The 12,197-nt window shown below is 43.1% G+C and overlaps 1 protein-coding gene across 1 annotated transcript; it reads left to right on the top strand.

The window, feature by feature from the left end:
• The first annotated feature begins 1,975 nt into the window (after positions 1 to 1,975).
• Positions 1,976 to 12,139, top strand: znf148 (zinc finger protein 148). Its single transcript, XM_048978236.1, has 7 exons — positions 1,976 to 2,433; positions 3,467 to 3,857; positions 4,128 to 4,253; positions 5,081 to 5,204; positions 5,793 to 5,876; positions 6,739 to 6,857; positions 7,287 to 12,139. Exons 2-7 carry the CDS (start codon positions 3,498 to 3,500, stop codon positions 8,841 to 8,843), a joined length of 2,370 nt encoding a protein of 789 aa, XP_048834193.1. The 5' UTR covers positions 1,976 to 2,433; positions 3,467 to 3,497; the 3' UTR covers positions 8,844 to 12,139.
• Positions 12,140 to 12,197: the final 58 nt, after the last annotated feature.

The following is a 12,197-nucleotide window of genomic DNA, read 5'->3' as shown; positions in this document are numbered from 1 at the left end:
TTCCTGGCTGGAAATGGATTACAGCACTTGGAACTGACCATTCCTCACAATAACAACCTGGATTATTCCTGACCTTCTTTCCACCTTGGTCCCAGGCACTCAGTACAACCTCAGCATTAGGACCCAAAAAACGGAGAGGGGTGTAATATTTACATTTCGTTTTAGGTTTGAAGCCCCAAATGATGTACGCTCCATAAAACAATCCCAATTTGATACTCACCTTGGGTGGAAAATGAACTACATTTTTTTTTTGTGACTTTCCTTTTTCATGGTGTTTCCATTCTAGAAATGATGGTTTATCCCAAATCCACTTGAAGGCTTCCTGTTTCATGTTTACATTTTTGATTCGGGAAGAGGTATGCCAGAGACTAACAGCAGCTTTCAGCTGCCTTCTTGTCAAATACGACCATCGTGACAATTGAAGTTATGACTTAAGGGAAACCATGTAGTAAGAATGACAGTCATTCTTTCCTTACCCCAGTTTATTATGCAATATTATAATAACTGATTTCAAACCCTTTTTTTGTTTCATAACTATTGCCAAAGCATAAATAAACGCGCAATTAAGCAAACTTTGGGAAAAAATGTGGTGGCTAACTACAGGTCATCTGGTGGTCAGTAAAGTAAAACATTAATAAAAATAACCAAACAGATTAAACGAGTGATTTAACCTCATAGATTTTCTATGCTCAACCCTTAACATAGTCACTCAGTGTCAGTAGATGATTACAGGCTTTGGGGTGGGGGGTAGGAGGTGGGGTGAACCCCTTGCTTTTTTATATTGGATATGTATCATTTTATATTTTTTTATTTATATTTTTATTAATTCATTTTTAACCCAAAATATGTGGTGGTGGGGTGTCACACTAGCTGTATGTGTGTAAGGGGGCTATGTCAATAATTACTGATGGCAAATAAACTGATTACAAGTGCTCCTGTGTCTTTTCCAAATCTTACCTACATCAGCAGCACAATCACAAACATTATTTGATTCATCACCTGTTTTTAATGGTCGTATCTTAGAGCAGGGTTATGAGATGCTATAGCTATTGTGAGCTTGTCCAGGAAATCTGGAGAACAAGGAAAGGTTCATCAGCAGAGGTGAGTAATTCAGGTCCAGAGAGCAAAAGACCAGACCACGATTGCATTTCAATCAACCAGTTGAGTCAGTCACAGAGTATTCTACTGGTTGGTTGAGAAGAATTCTTGGGCTGATCTTTTACTCTTTGGACATGAACTACCCACCTCTGCTCTGCAGTCCGGTCCAAATGAACTTTTCACGTTAAGACACTAAAAGCAAGTTCAGCTGCCATAACGAACAGCTCACAGGGTTACCACAGCTTATCTTGAAATACTTTAAATATATTGTCACCGCAGCAGTTCAACAGCAGCTTATGGCTTCGGATGCATTTTCTTCAGGTTCATTTATCACCCTTATATTACAGCAGCAGATTCCCATCCAAGTACTGGCCAGATTCAGCCTGACGTGCCCTCAGAGATGAGCCTTAATTAATCACTTTCAGGAGGTTATGATCATATGGATATTTCTTTTTTTTCCTGCAGAGCAAAAAGTCCAAATACGGTAAAGCGATGTGACTAGGAAACAGCTCCCTCGTCTGACTTTCGGAGTGCAGTGCAACTGCAACAACAGTGTTTACTTCGGAAAATAGCATTTTTTTTCACTCGTCTTTTCTACTCATTGACACCGTGAATCTCTTTTCTGAGTATTACATCATGCAACGAACCCTGTGATGAAAACGTGTGTAATTCCATTTGATAAACTTTCCAACAGTTCTCCATTTGATTTAAACTTTTCCCACGCTGGCTTTAAAATTTCTTCATGAGTCAGAGAGCGGTATAGTTGGCTTTAACCACCGGGTTAATCGTGTATATATTATTAACTATTAATTAAACACAGGGGTTGTCTGTTAACTAAGTGCATGTTATGTTCGAAGTACTTTGGTCAGTTTTGGGTGCGATCGAGAATGTTTTCATTCTAAACGGCAAAGTTTTGGTATTTTCTTGGCGATGGACGCGCACTATGGAAACTATAGTTTAGTCGTCCGTCTTCCCCGCACGATCTCAGCCTTGCAGACGCGCCGCCCCCGATGTAAACAACAGCAGGCGCCAAAGGCGACGGACAACCGGATCTGGCAGTGACTCTAGCCGCATTTGACACCGGACAGAGCAGGGTTAACCAAACAGGCGTCAGGCTGGGCACAGAGCGCCGCGAACGACCGCGCCGCGCCGGGGGCAGAGGGGCAGGGCGACGCGCCTGGCGCACGCCGCCCCCGGAGCGCTACCGTCCCACAATGCACCGCACAGGGGGCTCCGGAGCTGGAAGGCTGCCTCTGTCAGTGGGGCTGTTCGGCGCACAAACGTTCACCCCTCGGATCATGTCTGCCAGCCGGCGCCACTAACGCAGCACAGCGGGTATGTAGCGACACAGCGAGGCCTCCGCCCGCGCAAAGACAGTCCGTGTCCCCGACCGCACTTCGACCCGCTCTGCGTCGCATCTCCTCGGCCGGGCCTCTTCCGTATCAGCGAGTCCGATTGCTACTAGGGGGGCGTTATGTCACCGTGGAAATAGCGAGCGCTTGGATGCCCACGGCCGGCCGCCCGGAGTCGATCTCACCGCGGAACCGATTGTTTTAAACAGCGAGCCAGCACTCGGCTATTCGTAGGTAGCGGATCGGAAGTTTAATGAGAATCGGGCCCTGCCGAAGGATGCGGCCTCTCGGGTACCAGTGGCCGGCCTGCTCGCTATATCTTCGCGGAATACACGGGGCTCCCAGTTTGGCCGGTTATTCCGAAGACGGCGCTTCATTTTCCAAGTTACTACACATTTGGCCAAAACAAGTAACGCTGTATATGCCGATTTGTGCTTCCAAAAAGCCCCGGTACCCAGCAGGCTGCGCCGGGACCGTCAGCGGCTTTTGTGCTCCTCGATCCCAGCCGGGGTCTTCAGGAGCACAAGCATTAAAAAACATGCTAAATTAAATTAGTCGAGTGTAGGTGCGTTAACAAAATGTAATCTGAAGTCATAATGATCAGTTTCGTTGGTTATTTATCTAAGTAAAGGAGTGTAGTAATTACACGCAGCTCCTTTGGTTTTCAGTGCAGGACTGTTTAGGAATCCTACTCCGCGTGCTACGGGTGCAGGGTTTCATGTGGCATGGATGGGGATGCTTGCAGGAATGACAGAATTTCAGCTGCATGAGCCAGACGCATTCGACTAAGTTTTGTACATTTAAGTCGTAAACTGGCTTGATGTGGGGGGCGCTGTGCAAGTGTCAGGGCTGAGTAGGTTCATCCGAGTGGTAGTTGTCAGTACGGAAAGGTGGAAAGTGTAGTTTTTGAGGTCCTACAGGCTTCAGGACTCTTAGTGGGAATCTACTGTGCCCAATATGGGTGTCTGTGGTGTGCGACAGGTGTCAAACTTATTAATATTTGATTTCTTCCCAAGGTCCTGACGTTCTTGTGTCCCAGCACTGAGCATGAATCTCGAGAAGCTGCAGGGGGTGCTGCTGAAGGGCAGTGGGGCAGTGAACCTGCACCCACCCTCCAGAGTCCTGGGGTCACCGGGGGTCAATGGGAGGCAAGCGGTTCGAGAGGGAAGACCCGGGGGGGCGATGGTGGAGGTGCCACTAGGTGAGCGGGCCTTGACTCACCACACCTTACTGCCTGAGGAAGACGATGAGGAGGATGAGCTGGGGGGTGCTCCACTTCCCACCCATGACCTTATCCCACATGATGAGTTGATGGTGCATGAGGAGACGGTGAAAAATGATGCAGAGGAGGATCCAGAACTTTCCCAACGGCTTTCCCACAGGCTTCCGTACACCCTCCACCTGCCTGTGAGTCAAGAGCAGCGTGAATCGTCATATCACTGTGTAGATGTATAGCACTGCTGCTCCTAGCAACTATAAAAAGGATATAGACAAACAAAGCTGCTTTGTCCAGTCAGCTAGTTTTCCTTTCGTAGACATTTACTTGCTGTAGAAGTCATTTTCTTGTCATTTTAAAAGTGAATTGAGGGCTCACGTTTACTTGGATACAAGTATAGCATCTTGAGCTGTGGACTCTGCCGTTTGCCTTCCGGCTCACCATGTCCTGCTGTGCCACAGGTGAACATCAAACAGGAAGTGAACGTGCCCGATGCAGCTGCACACCCAAAGAAAGAGAAGAGGCAGATGAGAGACCTCGGCGATGCTCCTAAGAAGAAGAAAAGGAAACACAGATCTCCCACTAAGGTAATCTAGAAGGCCTTGTGCCTCTACTGTGCCACAGTGTTGAGTGTTTGCTGGCAGATTCAGTCTAGTTTTGCTATTTCACACTGACACAAAAGACTTTTTTTTGTGGGGTCATAGTGCTACATTTAGCAAAGTGTTAGTGCATAAAGATTTCCTGTATAAGACGGGGCAGAACGTCGGACAGAGTACTGCGATGGGCAACGCATGGTCTGGTTTAATGTGTTTACAGTATGCAACAGTATTTTAAGCAAAAGGTCGTAGGGTGAGTCAGCGACTGGAAAGACAGTGATACTGGGGTGACCACTCTCTGTCATACATGGTCAGCTGGCTGGTGTGTCATTTTCAATTCGAGACAAGTCTGCGCATTCCTTTACATGTATGTTGCAGTTTTATTACCTTGTTAAATAGTCTCTAGTGTTTGAAAACTGCCCCAGTAGCTGATTTTAGGTTTATGATGGAATAATATAGATTTGCCGTAAGATTTCTTGCGCGAGAGTCAGAAAGCACGAGTGGCACGCCAGATGCGTGGGAGATGACAAACCGGTGGGTCGGTGGTGACCTGGAGGACAGCTCGGCCTTTTTCACGTCCCTCTGGTTGAGAAGGTGCTGTTTTGCCTTCATGAGCTGAGAAGATGTTTCTGCTCTGAGTGATAGGAAGCAGCTTACCCTCTTAGCTACAGTCCCACCAGTGCTTTCCCGAAGACGGTACTCAGATCATTTATCTCTGTGGATCAGATGTAAATATAAATTAGTTGTGTAATTTTTGCAGCAATCAGTCTAATACACATGGCATTGTTTGTCTTGCTTGCATGTGTGTCACCTGCTAGATCCTTACCATTAACGAGGATGGCTCACTGGGTCTTCAGAGCCCCAAGTCTCACGTGTGCGAACACTGCAACGCTGCCTTCAGGACCAACTACCATTTACAGCGTCATTTCTTCATCCATACGGGTGAGGCTGAGCCTGGAGGTGGGCTCCAGCAGGAGGCAGTGTGACGCACCTGCACCTCAGAGCTGGTGTGGAGGCTGATTTTTCTTTTTTTCGCTAGGAATTCCTTACTGCTAACAGGCACATATTCACCAGATCCACTCAAATGTGTTGTAACTGCAGTCGAGTGGGTTTCTATTGTCATTCCATCCACATACAAGTGGCACAAAACAACATAACCCCAGACAGCAAGTGACAAGGGGAGGGTTTCCAAATAGTTTAAAAAGCACAAAAAAAAAAAACACTGGACAATGCAAGAGAAAGGGCAGCTGTACTCAATACTGTATATAATTATGACCAGTTATGTAATCAACGGGAATGGTGTAGCAGCATAGAGCAGCATAATGAATATAACGGTGTCCGCGAACTGACAATATAAATAGCAAAGAGGGAGGTGTGAGTAATTTTTTAAAAATTGTTTTTAGTGTAATATTGTTTTTGCACCTCCACGTAGTTGTTTGGGCTTTGTGTTTCTCGTACTGTCTGCTGTGCTGCTTCAGTAGGTTTTCGGCAGAGTCTGTGACGCCACCTCCATCTCTCTCTGCACTTTAGGCGAGAAGCCATTTCAGTGCAGCCAGTGTGACATGCGTTTCATCCAGAAGTACCTGCTGCAGAGACATGAGAAGATCCATACAGGTGCATACCTATTGGATGGCCACGGGAGTTGTAACTGTTTCACTGAGAACATTTTTCTGTCAGTACGGTCTCTTATCACGCCTCGTCTTCATAAAGATGTATATTTTTGGGTAGTTCTGCTGTTGAAATTAGTCTTCAGTGTTTCTTTGTATAAACGGAATAAATGAGAATGCATTTCATGCATGTTTTGTGTGCTTTTAAAAATGCAGTAATTGTGGCTAATCGTTTTGTTTATATGTGTTGTCAGTTATGGCTTATGAATTTACTGGCATTTTAGAGCAAAGCTGGCAAAGTAGTGAAATCGTAATGCAGTTGCATGGAGTGTTTAGTAAGACATACTTTCATTTTGTGTTCAAATTCCTGGTCCATCGTGTACAGTAGTGATGGCCAAAGGAGGCTCCATGAACCATTTGCTGTATTTTCTGACCCCACTAGATGGCGCTCTCTGTTCAAAAAAGGACTCAAAGCATGCACCAAAGCAAACCAAGGACACCATCTAGTGGGGTTAAGAAATACAGCACATGGTTCAACAAGCTTTATTTGGCCATCACTAGTGTACAGAGGACACCATTATGCCACCACCAGAGGGGGTGATTTCGGACAATGGGGGAATTTCTGATGTATCAGGTTGTTGTAGCAACTCTGGGAGAAGGTGGAGTGGAGAAATTGGGTTAGCCTTCTGAGGCCATGCAGAAATTGTCTTAAAGTAAGCTAGTGTTGGCTGCTGGGCTAGCGGTCCATGGTGTTTTCTTTCTGGAGATGGCCAAATGACATTATTCATAAGAGGTGACAGAACGTTCTACACCCAAAGTAAACGATGAAGGCAGAATTTCTGGTTCACCTGAGACATTTACTTTTGCAGGTGAGAAGCCCTTTCGCTGTGATGAGTGTGGGATGAGATTCATCCAGAAGTACCACATGGAAAGGCACAAGAGAACCCACAGTGGGGAGAAGCCCTATCAGTGCAACTACTGCCACCAGGTAAGGAGCAATACCCTTAGTCCTGCGGGAAGACAGGAGAACTCGTATCTTATGATGCCATTATTGTTAACACCATTTCTTCATAACTCCAGATATGACTAGAGTGAAAGAATAGGGCTGGTAATGTTAGGGAGGATTTCTCTCTCACCCTCGGTAAAGCATTTACCTTGGCTGCATCCAAACATGCAATGCTATTAATGTAGCTGCTTCTAATTCGTCATGCAATAATCAGCTGGTTTTGTGCATTTGAGTTCCTAATATTACTATGAAGCATCTGTAGCAACAAGGCTCATTCACCCATCTACTCATTAGTGCTGAAAACTAGTTTCTTGTATCCTATGTAAATATTAAATGAATATCAGTGTTGAGGACAAGTGGCATCTGATACTATGAGAAGCCACATATGCATTAGACCATGTTTCTATATAGTTCTTCTCCAGGACTGACCGGGTTCTGAAGCACAAGCGAATGTGTCATGAGAACAGAGAGAGAAAGGCCAGCAAGGCTGCCAAGGATGGCCTGGCAGGTAATCAGGAAGACCTGGGCTTCACCTTCCCTTCGAAGGAGAGTTCCCTGCCAAAAAGGAAGCGGCAGAAGTCCAGCGAGAAACCCCGAGTTCAGACGCCAGCAGCCGAGGACAAGAATGAATCCAGGCAAGGCAGGGCCGAATGCCTGCCGCTGTACGCCATGACTTCCAAGGTGAAGGATGAGTACATGGTGGCAGAGTATTCTGTGGAGCTCCCCCACCAGCCGCTAGATAGCCGGCAGTCAGGGGAGTCCTCAGAAGAGATTAACCCCCCAAAACTTGTTTTGAAGAAAGTCACCGGCAAAAGGAACCAGAAGCAGCCAGAGATGCAGCCGCAGGATCTTTCTCCCTTGTCGTCTTTTGAGGACGGCAAAGTCACCAGATACACCTTTGAGCTTGTGGACAAACAAGGACTTCTGGACACTGAGTGTAACACGGACCTCGACCCTGTCGACACGCTTCCAGGGGAGCCGAGCAAGCCTGCTGCAAGCAGTACCAACTATGACGATGCCATGCAGTTCTTGAAAAAGAAAAGGTACTTACAAGCGGCCACGGCCAACAATAGCCGAGATTATGCATTAAACGTTGGGAGCATCGCGTCACAGCCATCGGTCACCCAGGCAGCTGTTGCCAGTGTCATGGATAGCAACGTTCCCGCCACTATTCTGGACACCCAGACCTTGAATGTGGAAATGAAGCCTAGCAACGATAAGAATGTCCTCCCAGATGAGGTCCTTCAAACACTTCTGGATCACTACTCAAATAAGACCAATGGCCAGCAGGAAATATCATTCAGCACAGCAGACACAGAAGTGACCTCCAGCATATCTATCAACTCCTCGGATGTATCTCAGGGGAGTCAGGCAGAAGCTATAAGCACGACCCCCCAGGCACCCCCTGTGGAGAAGGCCAGCATGCTCCAGGAGTACTCAAAGTTTCTCCAGCAAGCACTGGAAAGAACCAGCCAGAATGACACATATTTGAACAATCCAAGTCTCCCTTTTGTGACTGAAGGTCAGAGTCTGTCAAGTCAACCTTTGTTTTCCACTCTTGATAAATTCAGCTCCACCAGCCGGTTTCGCTTAGGGATGAACTCTCCCCTGAGATCCTCGGAGAAATCTCATTTTGGCCTTCTGGTTGGAGATTCCCAACACTCTTTTTCATTTTCAGGAGACGAAACCAACCCTTCCACTGTCTCCCCAACGGAGGACTTTCTTGAGCAAGTGACCTCGAAAAAGGCAGACGCGTTCCCAATGGGCACCTATGAGCAGAACTTCAGATCGCAATTCCCAAGCTCGCGAGCTACAGTCTCTGCCCAGTTCAGCTCTGCCAACGGTCAAGTGAATGTGCGTGGACATGGGAGTACGGACTTCCCGGAATTTCCTCTGGTTAGCGTAACCGAAACTAGGACTGCGCTGACTTCATCTCCTGATGACACGAGCAGTCAAACGTTTGGCTGAAGAGAAACAACGTTCCCCTCTTTTGAAAGGCACTTTATATCCTTTGTATTCTGCCAATCTGTACTGCACTGTAAAGGCTGTTCTCCTTATGATGAATCCATTGCAGTTTATGGAGATGGATTTGTACATTAGTGTGTGCAGAAACACACACAGAATATACATACAACTATATGTGTGTGAGTACAATACAAAACCTATATATACTTCCATGTTACAGTCTTTAAAATGATAAACTGATAATGTTTAGACTTTTATAGTTCAGCACCTTATGAAATTCAAAGAAAATAACATTTTCCTAGAGAATGTGATGTATAATAATTACATTAGGTCGTAAAGCGGTGTTGCAAACAGGTCAGAGTTGGCTATAGAATACAATATGGTCTTACCTCATGATCGGGGGCGATATGAGGGCATATTGAGACACTCTGTCCTGTGAAAATCTTACCACCATCAATTTTTCATTTATTTTTAAATATTGGGGAATAGGTCTTTTTCTTACCACTTTAATCCACACTTAAGTTTTCATGTTTTTGTTTTTGAGAGCGCTTAATATTCATCTTGAGTCTAATGAAAGGACCTCATTGTACAATAATGAGTTAAGATAGGTTCACACACAGTGCTTCACTCCTGTAAAGAAGGCAACGCAGGGATGAATGCAATTATTTTACTTGCAATGGGAGCGGCATCTACAATGCTCACTTTCTGTCATTAAACAGGTTGCCTTTTGTCAAGGTTATGGATTTGTTATCAGTTCATTTTAAAGAAACTTAATTTTTGTTTTTGCAGATTAGGTTTTTAAACCTACATTTACTGTTTATTTTTAATCATTTGCCAATTGAAGGGGTTGCATTGATTCGGTTTTTATCGAGAGAACCCCTTTGCAAGTAACAGAATGGAGTAATTAGGAACTGAAATCCAAATCATAACCTGAAAATGATTTTGCTGTATTTGCACATTGAACTGAGCACTCGGATTCTAAAAGTTTGGTGTTTGAGGATGGGAGCGTTTGTGAATATTTACTATAAGCGATCATATTTTAGAAGCGATGCCAAACGCCTTTTTGAGTTTGGTAGTTTGGAAAAAGGGACTGGAATCTTGTAAATCTTGTGGTGTGATATAGTGAGATATACGAGTGTAGTAGGAAGTCAAAATCTCCAGCATACCTATAAAATAACAGGTTCCCTCCAGTATCTCTCAATCCTACTTATTGTACTTAAATCCATTTCCTTTTTCAGATAGTGTACATAGGATGATAATACCTATATAGTGACAGTAAAATGAAATATCGACTGGATAAGAACCTGCATAAATAAGTTTAAACATTGGTATTTGACTTGCCAGATGAAAGTGCATTCAAGTATTTATATTAATTCTTTTAAAAATATATTTTGTTGTATTAATCTCCCATTGGTGCCTTTGCCTACATACATAATATATATAGTCATGCATCTCTTGCGTGTTGTGAAGGAGACTCTACAGAGTGAGGGAAGATGAACCCAAAAGCTCCGACACACTTTCAGATTAATTTGGCAAGTAGCATCAGGCAAATGTCTCTATTGTAGTTTCTGTCGTAATTAGAATTCAGCTTATGAGTGTTTCACGTGGCAGATTGATAATCGGAAAAGCACTTTGTGAGTTGTTCAGTATGTTGGAATATGATTAAAATGGAGTGAAATTTTCTTTGCTTAAAGCTGAGATTAAAGCATCATTTAAATTAAATTGTGGCAAAAACAAATGCCACATTTTGGCTATAATTTTTTTTTGATTTAATCCTAAAATGATTTTTCCTGATCCAGTGTCTGTATAGGTTATACATATTATGTGTATAATTTAATGATTTTTATTGCTTTTTGGTATTGTTTCAGTTATATAAAGAATATAAAGAGTATATATATTGCAAATTTAGAGAAACTGTAACCCCAATATCAGTCCCAGTAAAATTATTATTATGAAAATGCAGTTATTGGGTATTTGAACTACTTTGTCATTTGTTGCTTAAATGCACATTTATCCTGTCCTGTTTTGCTCTGAATTATAAATGCTGCTGTCTTCCGCGGCTTTTTATTATTAATTTGTCAAAGACTGTGGCAGTTTAAATTCCAAAAGTCTTATGTCAGCATTTGAACAACTACTGGAATAAGCTCTGATGCGTCTGTTTGTAGTTTTACTTATGTAAATCTGTATTTTTAGTTAAGGCGTAAATCTCTCCAGACAATCAAGGATGAGCACTTGTCTCGTTTCACCTGTTCTTCCTTATCCTTCCAATACATTCCTCTTATTTTATAGACTGATGAGTATTTTGGTGTAAAGCTGTGCCAGTTGTAAATAAGGTATATTTTGAATTGTGTAACTTTCGTTTCTGTAAAGCAGACATACAGCTTGGCATTTTCAGCATATTTTCAGTTTCTGGGCAGGAATGTTTGATAAGTTCAGTAGATGCTTTGCAAGAAGACACTTCAAATTAAATTTCACTGATTTTTTTTTTTCTCTATAGGCCAAAAATCACAATAAAACGTTTGCAATATTTTGGGGACTATTTGAGGGTTTTTTTTTCCTTGGTAAAGGTTCCCAAAGTATTCTATATGCGGCGTACTACATGATTTTAGTATGTCATCATCAAATGATGTGTATTCAGGACACCAGTAATTGAACAATGACAAAATCTGAGAGAAAATAATGTTTTGAATGAGGACACATTTGCATATACAGTTGGAGATGGTGCATTTAGCGTTGTTGATCAAATTGCTTTGGGCAAGCGATGCATGTACTCCATAATCAGTTTCAGTACATATATTTTCATGTAACAATTTTCTGTATTTGATGCATTTCAGTAGAAACAGATATGGAAAGATGCTGTGTAAAGCTTTGTGAAAATCAGACTGCATATTGTTTTGATTGTGTGTGTTCACTTCTCCTTAAATACCTGTGATTTATAATTTGCTAATTTCTACATGTGAGTTTCATGTATGACTAAAGTTAGAGCTAATGGTACAGAAATCGTTTTTATGAGAGTTTTAAGCAATCTTAACATCTGAGTGTTATTTAAATTCTTTAAGAAAGAAAATGCATTTCTAAGGGCTATGGAGAAATCTGAGTAGATTTAAGACGAATCTTTTTTTTCCTGCTTTTTTTTGTGTTCTCTGCATCTTTGAGGCACACCTAATGTGGGAATCACAGCTCTATACATTTTGTTGGTGATGTCTTTTAATATGAACAGGATGACTGCAGGTGTCCATTTAAGTTTGAAGCTGTAGCCAAATTAGATGTACTTCAATAAAATACTATCAATATGAAAACTGCGGGGTATTTTCACTGCAGAGATGTTTTGTGTCAGATAGATGACAAGAAGCATGA

This window comes from Brienomyrus brachyistius, chromosome 16 (assembly GCF_023856365.1).
Source record: "Brienomyrus brachyistius isolate T26 chromosome 16, BBRACH_0.4, whole genome shotgun sequence".
In the NCBI taxonomy this organism is placed as follows: domain Eukaryota; kingdom Metazoa; phylum Chordata; class Actinopteri; order Osteoglossiformes; family Mormyridae; genus Brienomyrus; species Brienomyrus brachyistius.
This window is presented reverse-complemented; position numbering and strand designations above follow the sequence as displayed.

Bases quoted from the DNA above. Each gene is read 5' to 3' on its own strand.
- znf148 (XM_048978236.1), top strand. From the start codon at position 3,498: ATGAATCTCGAGAAGCTGCAGGGGGTGCTGCTGAAGGGCAGTGGGGCA. The intron at 3,858-4,127 runs GTGAGTCAAGAG...GCTGTGCCACAG, and splicing joins CGTACACCCTCCACCTGCCT to GTGAACATCAAACAGGAAGT. The intron at 5,877-6,738 runs GTGCATACCTAT...TTACTTTTGCAG, and splicing joins ACATGAGAAGATCCATACAG to GTGAGAAGCCCTTTCGCTGT.